Source organism: Loxodonta africana, chromosome 15, assembly GCF_030014295.1.
Source record: "Loxodonta africana isolate mLoxAfr1 chromosome 15, mLoxAfr1.hap2, whole genome shotgun sequence".
NCBI lineage: Eukaryota > Metazoa > Chordata > Mammalia > Proboscidea > Elephantidae > Loxodonta > Loxodonta africana.
Genome location: NC_087356.1, coordinates 61,996,298 through 62,021,746, shown reverse-complemented (window position 1 = coordinate 62,021,746; position 25,449 = coordinate 61,996,298). Strand labels below are relative to the sequence as shown.

Below are 25,449 nucleotides of genomic sequence, written 5' to 3'. Positions count from 1 at the left end.
GCATTCAACTACGTGGATCATAATAAATTGTGGATAACATTGGGAAGAATGAGAATTCCAGAACACTTAATTGTGCTTATGAGGAACCTGTACATAGATCAAGAGGCAGTTGTTCGAACCAAGCAAGGGGATCCTTTGTAATTTAAAGTCAGGAAAAGTGTGTGTCAGGGTTGTATCCTTTCACCGTATCTATTCAGTCTGTATGCTGAGCAAATAGTCAGAGGAGCTGGACTGTATGAAAAACGGGGTGTCAGGATTGGAGGAAAACTCATTAACAACCTGGGATATGCTGATGACACAACCTTGCTTGCTGAAAGTGAAGAGGACTTGAAGCACTTACTAATGAATATCAAAGACCACAGCCTTCAGTATGGATTACACCTCAACATAAAGAAAACAAAAATTCTCACAACTGGACCAATAAGCAACATCATGATAAATGGAGAAAAGACTGAAGTTGTCAAGGATTTCATTTTACTTGGATCCACAATCAACACCCATAGAAGCAGCAATCAAGAAATCAAAAGACGGATTGCATTGGGCAAATCCACTCCAAAAAACTTCTTTAAAGTGTTGAAAAGCAAAGATGCCACCTTGAAGACAGGTGTGCCTGACCCAAGCCATGGTGTTTTCAATCGCATCATATGCATACAAAAGCTGGATGATGAATAAGGAAGACTGAAGAAGAATTGATGCCTTTGAATTGTGGTGCTGAAGAAGAATATTGAATATACCATGGACTGCCAAAAGAACAAACAAATCTGTCTTGGAAGAAATACAACCAGAATGTTCCTTAGAAGCAAGGCTGGTGAGACTATGTCTCACATACTTTCGACATGTTATCAGGTGGGGATCAGTCCCTGAAGAAGAACATCATGCTTGGTATAGTAGAGGGCCAGCGAAATGGATTGTCACAGTGGCTGCAACAACGGGCTCAAGCATAACAACGATTGTGAAAATGGCAGAGGACCAGGCAGTGTTTTGTTTTATTGTATGGGGCGTCATGATGAGTTGGAACCAACCCAACGGCAGCTAAAAACAAGCAAACCTAGAATAGTTAGGTTTATAACCAAAAGCAAAGAAGTCCCCTGAATAAATGGAACACTTTGAAGACCAGCGTAGCAGGGGCGGTGGTTTGGGGACCATGGTTTCAGGGGACATCTAAGTCAGCTGGCATAATAAAATCTATTAAGAAAACATTCCGCATCCCACTTTGGAGAGTGGCATCTGGGGTCTTCAACGCTAGCAAGTGGCCATCTAAGATGCTTCAATTGGTCTTAACCCCCCTGGAGCAAAGGAGAATGAAGAACACCAAAGACACAGGGTAATTATGAGACCAAGAGACAGAAAGGGCGACATAAACCAGAGACTGCATCAGCCTGAGACCAGAAGAACTAGATGGTGCCTAGCTACAACCGATGACTGCCCTGACGGGGAACACAACAAAGAACCCCCGAGGGAGCAGGAGAGCAGTGGGATGCAGACCCCAAATTCTCATAAAAGACCAGTCTTAATGGTCTCACTGAGACTAGAAGGACCTTGGTCGTCATGGTCCCCAGACCTTCTTTTAGCCCAAGACAGGAACCATTCCCAAAGCCAACTCTTCAGACAGGGTTTGGACTGGACAATGGGATAGAAAATGATACTGGTAAAGAGTGAGCTTCTTGGATCAAGTAGACACATGAGGCTATGTTGGCATCTCCTGTCTGGAGGGGAGATGGGAGGGCGAAGGGGGTCAGAAGCTAGCCTAACGAACAACAAAAGAGAAAGTGGAGGGAAGGATTGTGCTGTCTCATTGGGGTGAGAGCAATTAGGAGTATATAGCAAGGCATGTATAAATTTTTGTGAGAGACTGTCTTGATTTGTAAACTTTCACTGAAAGCACAATAAAAATTAAAAAAAGAAGAGTTAGGTTTATAACAACCACACAGCAGGGAATTATCTCAAGTGATTTTATAATGGTAATTTGACTACACATCCCTGGTGGATATATCTTAAAAATAAAATGAACTAGGGAAAAAAAAATCCTCAACTGTTTTTAGTAACAATTGTTAAAAATAATTTTTAAAAAACCTATTACTTTCGAGTCAATTCTGACTCATGGTGACCCCGTGTGTTACAGAGTAGAACTGCTCCATAGGGTTTTCTTGTCTATAATCTTTATGGAAACAGATCAGCAGACCTTTCTTCTGAGGTGCCACTAGGTGGATTTCAACCACCAACCTTTAGATTAGTAGTCAAGCACAAAGCGTCTGTGCTACCCAGACCTCTTAATAATATTATAGTATGGTTATTTTGAAATTATTTTTATAATTGGTAGGACAAAGCAAATAAATGACTATGCTAATGGCATTAGGAATAAGATTTTTAGTGTAAGAAAATTTACATACAAATATAAAAATCAAAGAAGTTAATAAAATCCTGTAATCCTAAGTATGAACTGAAAAAGAAATTGATGTGACATGATATGTTTTCACCTTAAAAAATAAGTATTTCCTAGCTCTGTTTTTAAAAAAAAAAGGCCTTGAAACAATGACCAACACAGTAGCAGTGAGCACCTAGCCGCTAGACTGTGGTCTCTAAATACCATTTCCCAGGAGCCAGGGCTTCTTGGAGAACTAGCCAGTTCCATGAAACGGGCAGGAAATATATAAAATGAGTCCGAACATCTTGCCATATCAAAAAACAGGCAATTAAAGATTACTAGATTTGTTTACAGAGAACTCAGGGAGCATCTGAGCACCTGAATAAGCTCCCACTGGCCAAATTTTAGACAGTTATCACATCGGTAAGAGTTACAAATGCAATGGATTGAAATTCATTCAATTTGTTAAATATTCGTGAATATTTAACCTGGTATGATACATTTTTTCAAACTGTTCTTGGTCAGAGGATTCTGGGGAACCAACTAATTATTCTGAAAACTGATGAAGAAGGAGAAGAATCAAACCTTTAACCTACCTTTTCTGTAAGAACTGTACCTCAGGTCAACCAAATAGTTGATGAGGGAAAGTTTTTTCTTTATTGAGTACTCCGGAAAACAAAGAAGTAAGGATCAAGTTAGAACATCAGCGTTATGCAACCTGTAATGATCTAAGCAGTGATCTCAGCAATGGTTGTCACTGGACCCATAAAGATCGTAAAAAGAGAGGCAACCAGACAGACCACTGTAATTTCTGATGAAATTACACAGCAGTCCTGGTGCAGTGGTTTTAAGCCCACAGCTGCTAAGTGAAAGGTCGGCGGTTGGAACTGCTCGGCAGGAGAAAGATGTGGCAGTCTGCCTCCTTGAAGATATCAGCCTTGGAAACACTATGGGCAGTTCTATTCTGTCCTATAGGGTCACTGTGAGGTGGAATCAACTCAGCAGCAGTAGGTTTGGTTTTTGGTTTTTGTCCCTAAAGAAAGGAAAGAAATCTAGCATTTACTCATAATTTAGAACTTTTTGAACGTCTTAGAACTTTCTGTGCAGAAAATCATATCATGTGCAAAAACAAAGTTTTATTTATTCCTTTCCAATTTTATACCCTCTCCCCTTTTTTATTGCCTTACTGGACTTGCAAGGAGCCCTGGTGGTGCAGTGGTTAATGGCTCATCTGCTAACAGAAAGGTTGGCAGCTGGAACCCACCAGCCACTCAGCAGTAGAGAGATGCAGCAGTGTGCTCCCATAAAGATTTACAGCCTTGGAAACCCTATTGGGCAGTTCTCCTCTGTCCTATAGGGTCGCTGTGAGTCGGAATCAACTGAACAGCAATGGGTATGAAGTATTCTTGCCCAAATTAAACCTGAATCACAACAAACCTATAGAACTAACTACCAGACTACAGGAAATTTAAAGGAAGAAACATTGTTTAAAACCACCGTGGAGATGGAATCAGAAGAATCTAAACTGTGGAAAACTCCAAAGAACAAATGACCCAATTTCTTCAACAAATAAATTGCGAGGAAAAAAATGGAGATGGGGGAGGCTTTCAATTAAAAGAGCTAAAAGATACAGCAAAAGGCCATATATGTTCATTGTTTGGGTCCTGGTTTCAACAAACCAACTGTAAAACTAATAATAATAAATGTGTTAAACAATGGTAGCAATTTGGATGATTGGAAAATTAGTAGTATTAAGGAATTATTAGTATTTTTAGGTGTGAAATGGTGTTAAATTTTAAGAGTATATCTTAGATGGAACCTTATAAAAGTTAAATACTTTTATTCATTGAAAGATTTTATCGAAGTAGTAAAGAGACAACCTACAGACTAGGAAAAAATCTTTGGAAACAATAAAACTGATAAGGGTCTAATGTCTAAAATACAGTAAAACCTGTGAAAGCTGGAACCCACGTAAGGCAGAAACCTGTCAAAGAAGGAAAACACAAAGATATTCTACTAATAGAAAGTGATAGAAAAGCGGTAAGACCGCACCCTGTCAAAGGCGGAAGATCTGTGAGACCTGGAAAAACAAGGCAGTCCCATCGAGTTCCAGCTCTCACAGGTTTCATTGTGTATAGAAAATTTCCACAGCTTACAACAAAAAGACAAATAACCCAATCAAAAACTGGACAAAGGACATGAACAGACACTTCACCAAAGAGAATATTCAGATGGCCAACAGACCCAAGAAAAGATGCTCAACAAAATGAGAGAAATGCAAATCAGAACCACAACGAGATACCATTATATTCCCACTAGGATGACCTGGTGGCACAGTGGTTAAGAGCTAACGCTGTTAACCAAAGTGTCGGCAGTTTGAACCCACCAGCCAGTCCTTGGAAACCCTATGGAGCAGTTCTACTCTGTCCTGTCGGGTCACTATGAGTCGGAATCAACTCAACGGCAATGGGTTTGGTTTGGTAGGATGACCAAGATTTAAAAAAAAGAAACAGAAAATAACAAGTGTTGGAGGGGACATGGAGAAATTGTAATCCTTGTCCATTGCTGGTGGGAATGCAAAATGGTACAGCCATTGTGGGAAATAGTCTGGTGGCTCCTCAAAAAACTAGAAGTAGAGCTGCCATATGACCCAGCAATTCCACTCCTAGGTATATGCCCTGGAGATCTAATAGAAGTGATACGAACAGGCATATATACACCTAAGTTCATCACAGCACTATTTGCAATAAAAAAAGATGAAAACAACTTGACTGCCCATCAACAGAAGAATGGATAAGTAAAATGTGGTACACACATAGAATGGAATACTACTCAGCAATAAAGAAAAATGAGTACACAAAAATCTTCAAACATGGATGAACCTGGAGGATATTATGTTGAGTGAGATAAATCAATCAGAAAAAAAGAAATATTGTATGTTCTCACTTTTATGAAATAACATGAACAAGTAAGTATATGGGAACTAATGTTCATTAGTGGTTACCAGTGATGGAGGAGAAGGGAATTCACTCTCTAGATAGTAAAAAAAAGACACTTGTTATTTTTGGTGATGGGAAAGGTAACACCAAATGAGGGTAAAGAGTACACAGCTGGACAAAGGTAAATGATGTCACTGAAAATTACACAAAAAAGGACCTATTGGTAATTGCTATGGCATATATAATGTTGAAACAACAGCAAAAAGATCCAAAAAATATATATGTAGGCATATATGTATTTTTTTATGTATGTAGTATATATGTGTATACTGTATTTTCACACTAATAACCCACTGCCTCCTATGTTTGTTTGCCAACCATGACCTCCCCCGCCCCATAAGGTATTTTTGAAAGCATGCTATACTAATTTTTTTCACAGCCAACATGAGAAAAAAAATTGGCATAGTGGCGCTTATGAAAATACCTCACGGATGGGGGGGCACAGTTGGCAAAGGTAGAAGGCCTTGTGTTATTTGCATAAGAATACGGTAGGTATGCATATATGTATGTATATGTAGGTGTATGCATATGTATATTTATTCATTAACAACCTGCGATATGCAGATGACACAACCTGGCTTGCTGAAAAAAAAGGACTTGAAGCACTTACTGATGAAAATCAAAGACTACAGCCTTCGGTATGGATTACACCTCAACATAAAGAAAACAAAAATCCCCAAAAGTGGACCAATAAACAACATCATGATAAGTGGAGAAAACATTGAAGTTGTCCAGGATTTCATTTTACTTGGATCCACAATCAACACTCATGGAAGCAGCAATCAGGAAATCAAGTGATGTATTACATTGGGCAAATCTGCTGCAAAAGACCGCTTTAAAGTGTTAAAAAGCAAACATGTTGCTTTGAGGACTAAGGTGCACCTGATCCAACCCATGGTATTTTCAGTCACTTCATACGCATGCAAAAGCTGGATGATGAGTAAGGAAGACCAAAGAAGAATTGGTGCTTTCGAATTATGGTGTTAGCGAAGAATATCGAATACACGTGGACTGCCAGAAGAATGAACTAATCTGTCTTGGGAGAAGTACAGCCAGAATGCTCCTTAGAAGGGAGGATGGTGAGACTTCGTCTCATCACTTTGAACATATTATCGGGAGGGGCAAGTCCCAGGAGAAGGACATCATGCTTGGTGAAGCAGAGGGTCAGCGAAAAAGAGGAAGACCCTTGGGGAGATGGATTGGCACAGTGCCTTCAACGATAGGCTCAAACATAGCAGCCTTTGTGATTATGGCGCAGGACCGGCTAGTGTTTCATTCTATCATACACAGAGTCTCTATGAGTCAGAACCGACTTGATGGCACCTAACAACGACATGTATATACATCTGTGTGACCGTATGCACAATATTCATATATATAATAAAGCACATGGGGAGCGCAGTTACAGATACTTCTTAGACAAAACCAAACACTTCATGGGATTGGATTTCTGGATTTGAAGGATTAGGACCATAGTCTCATGGGACATCTCGGTCAATTGGCATAAAATAGTTCATAAAATTATGTTCATAAAGTTATACTGTATGATCCAACTTATATGAAATACCTAGAATAGGCAAATGTAAAGAAACAAAAGTGTATTAGTGGTTACCAAGGGCGAGAGGGTGGGAGGGCAGGAGGGGTAAAGAAAGACACATTGGTTTGGGTACACTGACTTTTCTGCTAAGGTGATGGAAAAATTTGGGACCAGATAAGGGTGATGAATGTAATTAATGTCACTGAACTGTACATGTGAAGGATGCTGAAATGGCAAATGTTTTGCTACGTATATATTTACTATAATAAAAAGTAAAAAGAAAAAGACCTTTAAAACATGGAAGGAGTAAGAATTAGAAAATCACCATTTTTTTACTTCCGGCCAATATGGCGCCCTAGACAGAAGCATCATGCCGCATCCCTCCACAGCAAAGACCGGAAAAACTAAGTACAACACAAACGTCATGCCTAAAACTTTAAGTGCCAAATGAAGAGATAGAGAACTCAGCCAAATTGGAATAAGAAACTGACAGAGGACAAAGAATGAGGAGAGATATATGCGGAGGGCCCCATCAGCTAACACAGCATGGATCCACTATCTTGGACTCCAGTCTGAGATCGGCAAGCAGGGAGCACGGGAAAGCAGCTTTGCAGAACTCCCAGCAGGAGACAGAACACCTGGTAACCAGCGATACATGCTTTCCCACCCCCCATTCTCTCCCCACTGCTCTACCTCCAAGCTTCCCTGCTGGCTGTAGTGGCTCTGCTGGCTGGAAAGTGCGATGTCCTTGCTGCTTGAATTCATCCCACCCATTTCAGAGATCAGCTACAGGGAGTACAGGAAAGCAGCTTCACAAAGTTTCCAGCAGAAGACAGACCACCGAGTAATAAGCGATGTACACTTTCCTAGCCCCTTCTTTCTCCCAGCCTCCTCTCCTTCCCACCAGCCAGTCTCCTGGCCAGTAGTCTCTGGCCAGGCCCCTGAGCTAGTACTGCTTCTTTCTATCTCTTTTGGTTTCTTCTGTGCCTCCTACCACCTCCCCTTCCTTTCTCTGGAACACCTGGCTCTGTGTGCCATCTTTGCTTCTGCCTGAAAGGCTGTGAAGCCACGCTTAACTGGGAACCACTTCCGCGGCCCATGACACCAAGCTGGTGGGATCCTTGGGGCTTTTTTCCCTCTTGTTTTTTGTTTCGCCTTGTTCTGTTTTTTTTGTTTCCTTTTTCTTTTCGCAGCTTGGGAGCCCTTTTAGCTGGGCTGCACTGCACAGTTTAGGAGCCACTCCACCAATCTGCGCAGCCACATACGTGGGATCCCCTTGAGAGATTTCCTTTTCTTCTTTCTTTTTTTTTTTTTTTCCTTCTCTCCCCTTTCTGTCTGTCTTCATTTCTCAGTTCTCGTTTCTCTACACTTCTTTTCCTGTCTCCTGAATACCTGGTGCTCTGTGACATCTATATGCCCTCTGGCCAGGCTATACTGCATAGCCTGGGAGCCACTTCCTTGGTCTTAGCAGCCCTACCAGTGGGACTCCAGGACTCCTGGGGACTTTTCTATGTTTTATTTTTCTTCCAAATTTTTACCTAGTTATTTTTTTCTTTCTTTTTTCCTTTTTCTTTGTTTTTTTCTTTTTCCTTTTTGCATTTCTCATCTCTCCACTCCAACAGCAAGCTCCCTTAGCAGTCTTTTTTTTTTTCTTGTTTGTTTTTGGCTCCTGTTTCTCTCTCCTCTTTCCCATACCCTTATTAGCTCCACACATCACAACCTCCCCCCTCTTTCCTCCCTACCTGCACTGTGCACTGAACATCACACCCCTGAGCAGCACAGGCATGGCCCACTGGAACCTGCCCAGCACTGATTCCTGGCTCTCCCTGTCAGCCCTAGTACATGCCAGAAACAACTCATCCCAGCCCCTCCCCTTCACCTGGACCAGCCCTGCTGCACCATAGCTAAATGACTGGCCCTGCCCGTTGGACAAGGAGGTGAAAAGTATCGTGACTACAGATGAACAAACAACAAAGAATGCTAAGCCTGCTCAGACATAACCAAATAAAACAAAAAAGCAGGACAAAACAAATCTACATACAAGAGACAAAGAAAATAACTACTGAATGTCCCGAAGACAGCAGACAATGTCAAAACATTTTTTTTAAAAAAAAAAAAGGACAGGATGGGTCCAGTAGCCATCCAAAATAAAACACCAGATGACTTTCCAGTAGAAGAAAAGGCACTAGAACTACCTGACAGGGAATTCAAATCTCTAATATGCAGAGCAATCCAAGAGTTGGAGCAAAAAGCAGACAAAAATCAGGAAAAAATAGACAAATTTTTGGAAAAGGCAGACAAATTCATGGAAAATACAGACAAAAAAATGGAACAATTCAGGAAAGTAATACAGGAGCAAAATGCCAAAATAAATTCACAACTAGATATCATACAAAAACAACCGTTAGAAATCCAAAAGATAAATAACAAGATTTCAGAAAGGCAGGTTTGAAATGATGGAAGACCGAATCAGCAAAATTGAAGACAAACACTTGGATACAACTCTGAGGAAAAATCAGAAAAAAGAACAAAGAAAAATGAAGAAACTCTAAGAATTATGTGGAATAGAATCAAAAGCAAAAATTTGTGAGTGATCGGAGTTCCAGAACAGGGAGAGAAAATGGAAAACACAGAGAGGATCATTGAGGAATTGCAGACAGAAAACTTCCCTAATAACATGAATGATGAAAAGCTGACCATCCAAGAAACTCAACAAACCCCATATAGGATAGACCCCCAAAAGAAAAGCACCAAGGCATATCATAATCACACTTGCTAAAACCAAAGACAAAGAAAAAATCCTGCCAGCAGCTCAAGAAAAACAAAAAGTCACAGAGGAGAAACAATAAGACTAAGCTCTGATTATTTGGCAGAAACCATGCAGGCAAGAAAGCAATGGGATGACATACATAAAACCCTGAAAGAAAAAAATTGTGAACCAAGAATAATATATCCCGCAAAACTTTCATTCAAATATGATGGTGAAATTAGGACATTTCCAGATAAACAGAAATTAAAGGAATATGTAAGAACCAAACTAAACTTAGAAGAATTATTAAAGAGAGTCCTTTGGCCTGAGAACAAAAAACATCAGACTACAGCCTGAATCTAGGATGCAGGATTGTACCAGCCAGATACCAACCTAGGAAATGAACTCTCAAGGACTATCCAAAACCAAAACAATTGCAACAGGGAACCAAAGAGGTTAATCTGTAAACGACAATAACATCAGAACAATAAAAGAGGGAATAAATGGTATAGGTATAGAACTTTCTAATGGAGAGGAAGGCAAGGCAATACCAAGTAATAATAGACTGGTTCAAACCTAGGAAGATAAGGGTAAATTTCAAGGTAACCACAAAGAAAGTTAACCAACCTACTCATCAAAATAAAGAAGAAAAATATAAAATCTCAATAAAAGCAAAATCTACAAAAACAAAAGAAATCCACAAACAAAAGAAACTCAGTGCAGGAGAGTAAGAAGAACAAAGAAAACATTAGCACCATAAAAAAAAAAAGCACTACAAAATGACAGCAATAAACTCAACAATAAAGAACAACAATGAATCTGTGAAGCATCTCATAAAATGGATGCATCTGGAGAACATTATGCTGAGTGAAATAAGTCAATCACAAAAGGACAAATATTGCATGAGACCACAACTGTAAAAAATGAAAATGTTTACATACAAAAAGAAACAATATTTGATGGTTACAAGGGAGGGAAGGGGTGGGGATGGAAAACACTTAATAGACAAAAGATAAGCTGTAACTTTGGTGAAGGATAAGACAGTACACAATACTGGGGAAGCCAGCACAACTTGTACAAGGCAAGGCCACAGTAGCTCCATAGACACATCCAAACTCCCTGAGGGACTGAATTGCTGGGCTGAGGACCGTGGGGACCATGCTCTCAGGGAACATCTAGCTCAATTGGAATAACAGAGTTTATAAAGAAAATGTTCTACATTCTACTTTGGTGAGTAGCATCTGGGGTCTTAAAAGCCTGTGAGCGACCATCTAGGATACTCCACTGATCTCACCCTTTCGGGAGCAAGGAAGAATGAAGAAAACTAAAGACATAAGGCAAAGATTAGTCCAAAGGACTAATGGACCATATCTACCATGCCTCCACCTGACTGAGTCCAGTACAACGAGATGGTGCCCGGCTACCACCACTGACTTCTCTGACAGGGATCACAATAGAGGGTCCTGGGCAGAACTAGAGAAAAATGTAGAACAAAATTCTAACTCAAAAAGAAAGACCAGACTTGCTGGCCTGACAGAGACTGGAGAAACCTTGAGAGTATGGCCCCCGGACCCCCTTTGAGCTCAGTAATAAGGCCACTCCTGAGGTTCACCCTTCAGCCAAAGATTGAACAGGCCCATGGAACAAAACAAGACTAAAGGGGTGCACCAGCCCTGGGGCGGGGACTGGAAGGTAGGAGGGAACAGGAGACAGCCGGTAATAGCAAACCCAGGGTAGAGAAGGGAGAGTGTTGACATGTCGAGGGGTTGTTAACCAATGTCATACAACAATGTGCGTACTAACTGTTTGATGAGAAACTAGTTTGTTCTGTAAACCTTCATCTAAAGTTCAATTAAAAAAAAAAGAAAATCACCATTTTGCCATCACCATAGTAATATTTGTTTCAGGCAAGAATCACCCTGGATGCTAAAATCACTGGGTGCAAGTTTGTTGGGGAAGAGTATTTATGCACAGGTGTCTGAATCACTTCAAAGGGAAAGAAGGTACTCTATAGTGAGGAAATCTGGGTGCACCCTAATGAGCTGATCAAGGCTGAAATCACCAATAATGGGACAAACTGACAGCATGTTTGCCTTCTGAGGTGATGCACTCAGAAGGACATAACATCACTTTACGTGTGTGGTATTGCACAAAATGCAAAATGTAAGTCAAATCACAGGAAACAATTGAACAAACCCAAGTGGAGAGTTGTTTTAGAAAACAGCTGGTCTGTACTCTTCAAAACTATCAAGGTCATGTAAGACTAAGAAAGTCTAAGGCACTCTTTTATATTAAAGAAGATTAAAGAGGCATAATATCAGAAATCAAATACATGATCCTGAACTGGATTCTGGATTAGAAAAAATATTGCTGTAATGGATGCTACTGAAATAATAGTCAGAATTTAGATATGGACTGTATATTAGATGATAGGATTTTATCAGTGGGAAGCTTCCAGAATTTGTTGATTGTACTGTGGTTATTATAAGAGAATATCCTTGTTCTTAAGAGAAACATGCTGAAGTATTTGAAAGTGAAGAGTCATGATGTCTGCAACTTCCTATAAGGTGGCTCAGAAAGAATAAGAACAACAGTAAGAAATGCAGAGAGAGAAAGTAAATGTGACAAAATATAGGTAAAGGGTATATGTGTGTTCATTGTACTGTTCTTGCAATTTTTCTGTATGATGGAATTTTTCAGAATGCAAGTTATAAAATAAAATAACTGATTTTTAGGGCAGTGAAACTATTCTGTATGATACTGTAATAGCAGACACATGACATGATGTATTTGTCAAATCCCATACAATGGTACATAGTAATAACGTATTAACATTGGTTCATCACTTGTAACAAATGTACCACAGGAATGTAAGATATTAATAATAAGGGAAACTGTGTGCAGGGGGAAGAAGGGCATATGGGAGCTCTGTACTTTCTGCACAATTTTTCTGTAAACCTAAAACCTCTCTAAAAAATAAAATCTATTTTTAAAAAAAGTTATGTTCTGCATGCTAGTTTGGTGAGTAGTGTCTGGGGTCTTAAAAGCTTGTGAGCAGCCATCTAAGATATAACTGTCAGTCACTACTTGTCTAGAGCAAAAGAGAAAGAAGGAAACCAAAGATTCAAAGAAGAAACTGGTCAATGGGACAGTGTACATGAACCATGGCCTCATCTACCCTGAGACCAGAAGAACTAGATGGTGTCTGGTTACCACTACTGACCGTTCTAATAAGAACCACAATAGATGGACCCTGATAAAATGAGAGAAAAACGTGGAACAGAACCGCAAATCCCTTAAAAAAAAAAAAAAAAAGACTTACCGGACTGGTTGAGACTGGAGGAATCCCCAAGACTATTGCCCTGAGATACTCTTCAAATCCTGAACCAAAACTAACCCCTGAGGTCACCTTGTAGCTAAATAACAGACTGGCTCAAAAAATAATGTATATCACCTGTAAGTATGGTGCTCATTTAAAAAACTACCTGTATGAGACCAAACAGTCAACAATTACTTTAAACAACGATGAGAATGTAAGGGGCAGGGAAACTATATTAATGGAAACAGAACAAGCAGAACAGAAATAATGAGAATGTTGACACATTGTGAAGAATGTAACTAATGTCACTGAACAACTTGTGTAGAAATTGTTGAATGGGAACCTAAACTGTGTAAACCTTTACCGAAAACACAGTAAAATAGTATTTAAAAAAAAAAAGAGTGAGAGTGTATCTTAGAGATGCATACTGAAATAAATATTCATGGATAAAATAATATGATGTCTGGGGCAGCTTGAACATAATCATAGGACAAGGTGGCAAAGGGAGTGCGGTGACAGATAAAACAAGATAAATCATGAGTCGATAATTTATTGAATCTGGGTAACGGGCACAAGGGGTTCATTATACTATTAATTTTTACTTTCTGAGTTTTAAATTTTCCATAGTGAAAAGTTAAAGAAAAAAAAAACCTGTTTAAATATAAAGCCTATGTCAACTGGCTATATACCTCATTTTTTGAAAGCCTCTCCCATCCTTCACTTTTCCAAACCTCCTGACTACTTAGCATTTTTATACCTTTTCCTGTGTTTACTGGCACATGTTCGTAAGTTTTCTGTACTTATATTTAAATATCGATATTTGTTCTCTCCCACCTTTGTATAAATTCTGTAAAGTCAGAAATTATGGTTTCTTACCATTTTTCTAAATATTTCCAAGGGCTCATCCAATGTTTAGTTCATTATCATAGGTATCTGATGATTGTTGGTCACGTCTGCAGTGCTGGACTTTGTACAATGTCAACACGATTTTCTTTTGACAGTGAAGAACCTATGATTTTTTAAAAAATTTTAAAAACTTGTTTGTGTTACTAGTCTACATTTACTTTAATAAACTGAAAATAAGTCTGACATATATTTTTATTATTTAGAGACCAACTTTGATCCAGCAGAATGGGGGGCTAAGGTAGACGACCGCTTCTATAACAACCATGCATTCCAGGTATGGTGAAGCTGTTGAATGCAGCCATTTCTCCTCCGTCTCCAAAACAGAAATTATTAGAATCACGAGAATTGTGAGAAGCATCACAAATATCTTATTAAAACTTTTTAATCGTGCTATTTTTTTTCTAATGAGAAATTCTTTTGTAAAGTATCTAAATCATGTGTTTAAAGATGAACAATAAGAAAAAGATGCTCGAAAGGTATAGAATAATTATTCACTCATTTATTCAAATATTTACCGAGCATCAGTGCTTAGCACATAGCAGGTACTCAAATATTTTTTGATTAATGAATGACGTTTCATAAAGTAAAATACTATCAATCCAATTAATTCATTATCACTGGCATGTTACAAAAGACTGACTAGAATTAAAGATGGTAGCGGTATAGAATTTTCTCCATAAAACTAGTCTCTTCAGAGACTGAACCAATCTTTCTCTTTAGCAGCGTTCTCAGAGCCAGCCTCTCTCAACCAGGGTTCTTCAAAATAATTTAGCCCTAAGCCACAGGTACTCATTACATGTGAGGAATCAGTATCTCTCCTTTGTATCTATAATGGTGCTAGTTATGTACTGTCCTTGAGAGAACTGAGAAAATAGTCACTCAAGCACTTCTGTGTTCTGGAGTTGAGATGAGGAACCCCGGTAGAGAATGGCTCTGCGGGGTCAGCATCATTGGCATCACCTGGGATCTTGGTGAAATGCAAAATCCTGGGCCCTGCCTAGAACTGCAAGTCAGAAGGTTGCATTTTAACAAGGTCTTCAAAGTAAGTTTAGTTTATAAAGTTTAAGAACCACTACTAGTAGACAAATGAGATAATACTATTAGCCACAAAGCTATTAGAATTAAGAGGAATTAACAGAGTTCAGGTTTTCATGGTGTTTCCCAGTAGACTTTGGAAAGTTCCTAAGGAAGTAGTTGCCACTTATTTCCTGAGTTCAAAAGTGAAGTTCTGTCCATTTGTGCCCGCAAGATATGAGATTGTTCTGTTTATTTCCACTTAACTATATTCTCTGTGTTCATGTTTTATTTATATTCCTATTTTATTGATATCAAAGGAATAATGTTGAAAATTTTTAAATCTTTGTGTCACATAGCAGTGACGGTCACCCCTTCCCCCACATCTCTTCAATTTTAAAGGCCTTATTTGATTAGATTTTATGTCCTAGATTTCTGTTAAAGAAGCTTTTCTCAAAGGTAGTGACTTAGCATTGCCTGTATTTTGGAGGGAGACTTCAATAACCATATCAAAATAGAGCTGATATCTCTTTTTCCATTTAAATTATTCCCCGCAGCAATACTTACTTCTTTGACTTAGTTTTTATTCCACAAATATTAAAAAATCAGCTTGATTTCACGTTATGGAGCACAATGGCATTTATTTTGTTCCTGTTTCAGGAACTGTTTGCACTACTTTTTTATATTTTGTTCAGGATTCATTATAGCATCTTACCAACTTTTACTGTAAAACAATGGATTAGTGATCTTCAGTGTAAAGGAAGAGGAAACTGTTCCTTTATGGGACAAGGCACACACACTGCAAAAGCAAAAGATCAAACGTTTTTACTAGTTCCTTGGTCTTTGATATTTGTTTACTCATATTTCCTTGAGAGTTTTCATTTATTTATTCTTGTTCCAACCTAATTTCCTTGTTAAAAGATCAGTATGTATTTAGTCCAGCGTACGTCTCAATAACTTAAAGTAATATTTAATTACCTTCGAGCAGTTTGATCCAAGATTTTGCCAATTTGAAAACATTGCCTATTTGGCCGTCTTCTCTCTCTCCAGGAGGAAGAACTACCTGAGAAAGATGTACCTGAAAATGAAAAGTCTCAGGAATCTGTGAATGAGGAAGAGACAACAGTCACAGTTTTAGTAAATAATATTTTCCACGTAATTTTGGATACCAACAAAGAATGAGAATGTTCAATTTAAAAGTTATACTCTAAATTTAAGTGCAGTCTGTTATTTACTATTGTTCAAATTATGATTTTTGCTTTCTAGATAATTAACAGCAGTGATGAACTAACTGGTGGATCATTTTCAGCCATGCCTCCTGTAAATGAAAACTCTCCTCCCCTAAAATCAGATTTTATTTTCCAAGATTGTCAACGGAGAGAAAATTTCCCCATGGGGAAGGGCAGACAGAACTCACAGTCCCAGTCTTGTTTCCTCGGAGTCACCTTCCACTTTTTGAAATTTTCACTAATTGATGCTGTCACCACCACACAATGGCAAAGGTTCAGAGATAACAAAAGGAAACCAAATAAAATGGCTTTACAAAATGTAGTTTACTCACTTTCCATGCAAAAATACCTTCCTGCCTGACAGCCTACATCTAAGCAGTAGAGACCTGAGGAGAGTCTACCCTTAAAGTACCTATATTTAGTGGTGTGCTAGAGCCAGCTCTCAAGCAATCATGTGCAGTGATGTCACCTTAGTAGCTTGAAGTCAGGCACGAGTGGGAGTATTAATATGGAAAATGCTACAAATCAGGGCTTTTTTTTTTTTTTCTCTGAAGAGCCAACCAAAAACCAAACGCATTGCCATCAAGTTGATTCCAACTCATAGTGACCCTTTAAGACAGAGTAGAACTGCCCTGTAGTGTTTCCAAGGCTGTAATCTTTTATGGAAACAGATTGCCACATCTTTCTCTCATGTAACAGCTGGTGGGATCAAACCACCAACCTTTCAGTTAGCGCCCAAGCGCTTAACCACTGCACCACCATGGCTCCTATCTAAAGAGTCAGTTGCTAGACATTTACCAGCACACCACTGTCTATATTCTTCATTGTCCATATTCAAGAGGTCTAGGCCTAGTAAGAAAGAACTCATTCTCTCTATGTTGAAGGCCAAACTTCTGAGTTCCTTTTCATGGCTTGTCCCAGTTAGCACACCAATAATTAATACACAAATGGACATCCACCTCAAGGAACACTTCAGTTCCCACCCACTGGGTCATGGGTTTTCCCTATAACCTTTGCAAGTTATACTGGAATTATTTCAATACAACTCAGTAAGTCTAACGTTGGCATAAGATACAATGTAAGTACAGGAAGAAGGGAGGGAGTCTTATTTCCTTATATATTTCGTAGGTGCCCTTATACAGGTTTTTTGTTGTTGTTTTTCTTTAGTTTGAGTTGGGATCTCATTGATTTCCAACTTGAGCATAGTTCATTTGCCTGTATTGGAGTATCATCTCAGAGGATTTTTTGCCATTCTCTTTGCATTTAAAAGTTTAAGAGCTAGATTTGCCTCACTGTAATAATTGGTGGGGGAGGAAGGAAACAACCCAAAGAGCCATTCAATAGGGATTGAGTAAATAAATCAAAGTACATAAATATAATGGAATACAATGATGTTGTAAAAAAGAAAGGGCAGAGTTATAACCTGAATAATTACATCAAAAAAGAGAACCAAGATATATTATTACAAGAAAAAGTAGCTTCAGAACACTGTGATTAACAATGACTTCATTTTTTTAAATTAAAAGGCATATATATATATATATCCATATGAATATACTTGTAAATAGAAAAATTCTGGAAGGATATATATATGTATAATATATATATATATACTCCAGAATATGTATATACTCCAGAATATATATATACTCCAGAATATATATATACTCCAGAATATATATATGCTCCAGAATATGTATATACCCCAGAATATGTATATACTTAACCCATAATAATGGTTACTTCTGAGAGGTATAGGATATCCAGTGATATTTAGGTTTTTACATGTGCCAGTGTCATAATTTAAAAACCTATGTTAAAAACCATATATCTATTAAATTGTATACTTAAGATCTATGCATCTCACTGTTTGTAAATTATACCTACATTTTTTAAAAAAAGAGAATCTATATACCAAAGTTCAACCAACCGTGTTAGAACTGACATTATTAGACTAAGGGATTCTCTTCTGCATTCCACTTGAGATGTATGATTTCCATTAGCTAATCATTGAGAAATTAAGAAGTTAACATTCTAATCCATTTTATATAATTATGATTATTTTAAAACAGCACATTTACTATTCTTCTTGACATTTCTACCATGCTTCAAGGATTCTTGTTTCCCTCAAAAATGTTATTGCTCAGGAAACTGTTAAGCAGGAGCTATTTTGGAAAAAAAAAAAAACTGGCAGTGATCTTTTATTGCAGAGACATATTAAAAAGTGACAAAACAAAATGCCTGCTATTTTGGCATTCACCATTTGGTACATATATAATGTGACAATATATAAAATTCCCTCAGGAAGCAGCAGATCTTGGATTGGCACATCCCTAAATTGATGAAATTTATGCATTTATTTTCAAGGCATCAATAATATGAGATTTTTAACAAGTCTTGTACTTTTTCTCCTTTCAATGAAGGAGCCTTCTAAGGAAGATAAGGAAAAAATGGAGTTTGCTGCTGTTAAAATCCAAGCAGTCTTCCGGGGACATTTAGCCAGACAGGCGGTGAAGAAGATGAAATTAGCTGAAAGTGCAAAAGAGGAAACAGCATGAGAAGACTGGTTTCACCCCAGGAAACATGAAAAAAAAGAATCCAGATCCAACAACCTTGTGTGAGATTGTCTTTTTTTTTTTTTTTTCCTTAGTAAGGGAGATTTGATGTAGTGAAAAAACATTTGTTGCTGTTGTGAAAATCTGTCATGAGCATTTGTTTAATAAACATGCCACTTGAAACATTGCTACTTGCAGATTTCTCTGAGATTATGAGTCTTATTTATATTTCTCCCAAGCCTATGTATGGAGACCCTTGGAATTAAAGTTATAGAACTGGAATACCTGATTTCTCATAGCCCACAGAGGTTATGGAGTTCTAACCATTATCTAATGAATAAATCTTTTCCATAGCATCCCAAAAATATGGTCCTCTAGCTCCTGTTTCACTCCTAGCAGTAGAGAATCACATTGCCTTTCAAGGATACTCCATTTAATTTTTTAATAGCTCAAATTTATAGAAAGATAAGCTGAGTCAAAAATCTGCCTCCTTTAAGTTTCAACCATTGGGTTTCATTTGTCATGCATGCATTCAATCATTTACTGGAAGTATATTAGGTACCATTCATGTGCTGGGATTTTTTTTTTCATTCGTTCTTATACGCATGCAACTTAGAGTCTTTTTATTGTCTTGCTCTCCAGAGCCACACAGAACAAGACTAATACATCACATTTGAAAAAACAAAACCTATCATAAACCAAACCCAATACTGTAGAGTCAATTCCAACTCATAGTGACCCCATAGGACAGAGTAGAGTGCTAAAATTCTTTGTGTGTGTGTGTGTGTGTGTGTGTGTGTGTGTGTGCTTTAGGTGAAAGTTTATGGAGCAAATTAGTTTCTCATTAAACAAATTAATACACATATTATTTTGTGACATTGGTTGCCAACCCCACAATGTGTCAACACTCTCTCTTTCTTGACAGCTTCCCCATTTCCCTTCATCCAACTTTCCTGTCCCTCCCTGACTTCTTGTCTCTGTTTTTGGGCTAGTGTGTCCATTTATTCTCATATACATAGTTGAACTACGTGTGTTATTGTTTTTTTTATAGGCCTGTCTAACCTTTGGCTGAAGGGTGAACTTTAGGAGTGACTTCAGTACTGAGTTAAAAGGTTGTCCAGGGGCCATATTCTCAGGGTTTCTCCAGTGGCTGTCAGATCAGTAAGTCTGATATTTTTTTGTGAGTTTGGATTTTGTTCCACATTTTTCTCCTCTGTCTGGGACTCTCTTTTGTGATCTCTGTCAGACCAGTTGGTACTGGTAGCCGGGCACCATCTAGAAGGCTGTGGTAGTTATGGTCCATTAGTCCTTTGGACTAATCTTTACCTTGTGTCTTTTATTTTCTTCACTTTCCTTTCCTCCAGACAGGGTAGGACCAGCAGACATATCTTAGATGGCCACTCACAAGCTTTTAGGACCCCAGACGTTACTCACCAAAGTAGGATGTAGAACATTTTCTTTATAAATTGTGTTATGCCAATTGAGCTAGGTGTCCCTAGAGACCATAATCCCCAGCCCACAACCCAGTATCTTGGTCCCTCAGGGAATTTGGATATGTCTATGAAGCTTCTATGACCTTGCCTTGGTCAAGTTGTGCTAACTTGCCCAGTATTGTGTACTGTCTTATCCTTCACCAAAGTCACCACTTATCTATTGTCTAGTTAGTGTTTTTCCCTCCCCACTCCTCCCCTCCCTCATAACCATCAAAGATTATTTCTTTCTGTAAAAACCTTTTCATGGTCGGAGCCAAGATGGCGGACTAGGCAGACGCTACCTTGGATCCCTCTTACAACAAAGACACGGAAAAACAAGTGAATCGATCACATACATAGCAATCTACGAACCCTGAACAACAAACACAGATTTAGAGACGGAGAACGAATTAATACGGGGAAGCAGCGATTGTTTCCAGAGCCTGGAGCCAGCGTACTAGTCAGGTACGGCACAAGCACAGAGACCTGCTCCACCCCCCTGAACTAACCCCGGGAGGGGGACCAGCCGGTTCCACGGGCGGCGTGGGACGCAGCCGGTAGGAGAAGTCCCCGGGAGGCAGTGACTGATCTTGGAGCAGAAAGAGCAGCATCCGAGCCGGGGAACCGTCCCGCAGGGATTTGGACTGGACGCAGGTACGCCATAAACACGGAGAGTTGCTCCACCCCCCTGAGCTAACCCCGGGAAGGGGACCAGATGGGTCGCTCGGGCAGCGTGGGATGCAGCTGGTAGGAGAAGTCCCCGGGAGGCAGCGACTGCTATTGGAGCGGGGAGAACAGCGTCCCAGCAGGGACACTCGGTCACGGCACAAGCACGGGGAGCTACTCCACCCATCTGAACTAACCCCGGGAGGAGGCCCAACTGGTTCTCGGGGGCGGCACGGCCACGTGGCTGGAGGGACGAGAAGTCCCCAGGAGGCAGTGACTGATTTTGGAGTCGAGAGTGCACCATCCCAGTAGGGGAGCCTTGACGCTGGGCGTCGGGCTGGAAGCGGAGGATCTGACCGTGACTCCAGCGGGCCAGACCCCCCGGGGGCAATCTCCACACAGCCAGCACACATAGGCGACGCGCCCCGCGGGAATCTCAGATATAATAGTCATTCCAAGCAAGACAAGCAACTCTGGCTATATTCTGAGGTGCTACTCTCCTATCTCTCTGTTCCCTCCCCCACCCTCCCCAGGCGGCTTCATTAACATCTGAATAGCCTGAGCCAGAGGGAGAACTCTGATAGCGATCTGACTGCAGTTTTTTTTTAGCGGATTTTCTGGAAAAACTAGTTTCCCAGTGATGGCTCAGAGACAGCAATCCATATCAAACCACTTAAAGAAGCAGACCGTAACAGCTTCTCCAACCCCCCAAACAAAAGAATCAAAATCTTTCCCAAATGAAGATACAATCTTGGAATTATCAGATACAGAATATAAAAAACTAATTTACAGAATGCTTAATGATATCAAAAAATGAAATTAGGATATCTGCAGAAAAAGCCAAGGAACACACTGATAAAACTGTTGAAGAACTCAAAAAGATTATTCAAGAACATAGTGGAAAAATTAATAAGTTGCAAGAATCCATAGAGAGACAACATGTAGAAATCCAAAAGATTAACAATAAAATAACAGAATTAGACAACACACTAGGAAGTCAGAGGAGCAGACTCGAGCAATTAGAATGCAGACTGGGACATCTGGAGGACCAGGGAATCAACACCAACATAGCTGAAAAAAAATCAGATAAAAGAATTTAAAAAAATGAAGAAACCCTAAGAATTATGTGGGACTCTATCAAGAAGGATAACCTGCGGGTGATTGGAGTCCCAGAACAGGGAGGGGGGACAGAAAACACAGAGAAAATAGTTGAAGAACTCCTGACAGAAAACTTCCCTGACATCATGAAAGACGAAAGGATAGCTATCCAAGATGCTCATCGAACCCCATTTAAGATTGATCCAAAAAGAAAAACACCAAGACATATTATCATCAAACTCACCAAAACCAAAGATAAACAGAAAATTTTAAAAGCAGCCAGGGAGAAAAGAAAGGTTTCCTTCAAGGGAGAATCAATAAGAATATGTTCTGACTACTCAGCAGAAACCATGCAGGCAAGAAGGGAATGGGACGACATATACAGAACACTGAAGGAGAAAAACTGCCAACCAAGGATCATATATCCAGCAAAACTCTCTCTGAAATATGAAGGCGAAATTAAGATATTTACAAACACAAGTTTAGAGAATTTGCAAAAACCAAACCAAAGCTACAAGAAATACTAAAGGATATTGTTTGGTCAGAGAACCAATAATATCAGATATCAGCACAACACAAGGTCACAAAACAGATCGTCCTGATATCAACTCAAATAGGGAAATCACAAAAACAAACAAATTAAGATTAATTTAAAAAAAAAAATACACATAACAGGGAATCATGGAAGTCAATAGGTAAAAGATCACAATAATCAAAAAGAGGGACTAAATACAGGAGGCATTGAACTGCCATATGGAGAGTGATACAAGGCGATATAGAACAATACAAGTTAGGTTTTTACTTAGAAAAATAGGAGTAAATAATAAGGTAACCACAAAAAGGTATAACAACTCTATAACTCAAGATAAAAACCAAGAAAAACGTAACGACTCAACTAACATAAAGTCAAGCACTATGAAGATGAGCATCTAAAACGCCTCAGCACAAAAAAGTATGTGGAAAAATGAAATTGTCAACAACACACATAAAAAGGCATCAAAATGACAGCACTAAAAACTTATTTATCTATAATTACCCTGAATGTAAATGGACTAAATGCACCAATAAAGAGACAGAGAGTCATAGACTGGATAAAGAAACACGATCCATCTATATGCTGCCTACAAGAGACACACCTTAGACTTAGAGACACAAACAAACTAAAACTCAAAGGATGGAAAAAAGTATATCAAGCAAACAACAAGCAAAAAAGAAGAGGAGTAGCAATATTAATTTCTGACAAAATAGACTTTAGACTTAAATCCACCACAAAGGATAAAGAAGGACACTATATAATGATAAAAGGGACAATTGATCAGGAAGACATAACCATATTAAATATTTATGCACCCAATGACAGGGCTGCAAGATACATAAATCAAATTTTAACAGAATTGAAAAGCGAGATAGATACCTCCACAATTATAGTAGGAGACTTCAACACACTACTTTTGGAGAAGGACAGGACATCCAGTAAGAAGCTCAACAGAGACACGGAAGATCTAATTACAACAATCAACCAACTTGACCTCATTGACTTATACAGAACTCTCCACCCAACTGCTGAAAAATATACTTTTTTTTCTAGCACACATGGAACATTCTCTAGAATAGACCACATATTAGGTCATAAAACAAACCTTTGCAGAGTCCAAAACATCGAAATATTACAAAGCATCTTCTCAGACCACAAGGCAATAAAACTAGAGATCAATAACAGAAAAACGAGGGAAAAGAAATCAAATACTTGGAAAATGAACAATACCCTCCTGAAAAAAGACTGGGTTATAGAAGACATCAAGGAGGGAATAAGGAAATTCATAGAAAGCAACGAGAAAGAAAATACTTCCTATCAAAACCTCTGGGACACAGCAAAAGCAGTGCTCAGAGGCCAATTTATATCGATAAATGCACACATACAAAAAGAAGAAAGAGCCAAAATCAGAGAACTGTCCCTACAACTTGAACAAATAGAAAGTGAGCAACAAAAGAATCCATCAGGCACCAGAAGAAAACAAATAATAAAAATTAGAGCTGAACTAAATGAATTAGAGAACAGAAAAACAATTGAAAGAATTAACAAAGCCAAAAGCTGGTTCTTTGAAAAAATTAACAAAATTGATAAACCTTTGGCTAGACTGACTAAAGAAATACAGGAAAGGAAACAAATAACCCGAATAAGAAATTAAAAGGACCACATCACAACAGAACCAAATGAAATTAAAAGAATCATTTCAGATTATTATGAAAAATTGTACTCTAACAAATTTGCAAACCTAGAAGAAATGGATGAATTCCTGGAAAAACACTACCTACCTAAACTAACACATTCAGAAGTAGAACAACTAAATAGACCCATAACAAAAAAAGAGATTGAAACGGTAATCAAAAAACTCCCAACAAAAAAAGTACTGGCCCGGACGGCTTCACTGCAGAGTTCTACCAAACTTTCAGAGAAGAGTTAACACCACTACTACTAAAGGTATTCCAAAGCATAGAAAATGACGGAATACTACCCAACTCATTCTATGAAGCCACCATCTCCCTGATACCAAAACCAGGTAAAGACATTACAAAAACAGAAAATTACAGACCTATATCCCTCACAAACATAGATGCAAAAATCCTCAACAAAATTCTAGCCAATAGAATCCAACAACACATCAAAAAAATAATTCACCACGATCAAGTGGGATTTATCCCAGGTATGCAAGGCTGGCTTAATATCAGAAAAACCATTAATGTAATCCACCACATAAATAAAACAAAAGACAAAAACCACATGATCTTATCAATTGATGCAGAAAAGGCATTTGACAAAGTCCAACACCCATTTATGATAAAAACTCTCACCAAAATAGGAATTGAAGGAAAATTCCTCAACATAATAAAGGGCATCTATACAAAGCCAACAGCCAACATCACTCTAAATGGAGAGAACCTGAAAGCATTTCCCTTGAGAATGGGAACCAGACAAGGATGCCCTTTATCACCGCTCTTATTCAACATCGTGCTAGAAGTCCTAGCCAGGGCAATTAGGCTAGACAAAGAAATAAAGGGCATCCGGATTGGCAAGGAGGAAGTAAAATTATCTCTATTTGCAGATGACATGATCTTATACACAGAAAACCCTAAGGAATCCTCCAGAAAACTACTGAAACCGATAAAAGAGTTTGGCAGAGTCTCAGGTTATAAGATAAACATACAAAAATCACTTGGATTCCTCTACATCAACAAAAAGAACACCGAAGAGGAAATAACCAAATCAATACCATTCACAGTAGCCCCCAAGAAGATAAGATACTTAGGAATAAATCTTACCAAGGATGTCAAAGACCTATACAAAGAAAACTACAAAGCTCTACTACAAGAAATTCAAAAGGACATACTTAAGTGGAAAAACATACCTTGCTCATGGATAGGAAGACTTAACATAGTAAAAATGTCTATTCTACCAAAAGCCATCTATACATTTAACGCACTTCCGATCCAAATTCCAATGTCATTTTTTAAGGTGATAGAGAAATCACCAACTTCATA

The 25,449-nt window shown here is 38.7% G+C and overlaps 2 protein-coding genes across 3 annotated transcripts in view; one reads left to right on the top strand and one right to left on the bottom strand.

Moving 5' to 3' along the window:
• SPA17 (sperm autoantigenic protein 17) overlaps positions 1-20,057 on the top strand; it is a 28,570-nt gene extending 8,513 nt beyond the window's left edge. Inside the window, exons 2-4 of the mRNA XM_023557014.2 lie at positions 14,079-14,149; positions 15,940-16,026; positions 18,542-20,057. Of these exons, the coding sequence (XP_023412782.1) occupies positions 14,079-14,149; positions 15,940-16,026; positions 18,542-18,676 (293 nt within the window). The 3' untranslated portion in view covers positions 18,677-20,057. The remainder of the gene's footprint in view (positions 1-14,078; positions 14,150-15,939; positions 16,027-18,541) is intronic.
• Positions 1-25,449, bottom strand: part of SIAE (sialic acid acetylesterase) — a 112,151-nt gene that overhangs the window by 62,956 nt on the left and 23,746 nt on the right. For both annotated transcript variants that reach the window (XM_023557096.2, XM_023557097.2), the window contains 2 exons: positions 15,868-15,991; positions 13,846-13,978 (listed from right to left, as the gene is read on the bottom strand). The gene's annotated coding sequence lies outside the window, so the exon portion shown is untranslated. The remainder of the gene's footprint in view (positions 1-13,845; positions 13,979-15,867; positions 15,992-25,449) is intronic.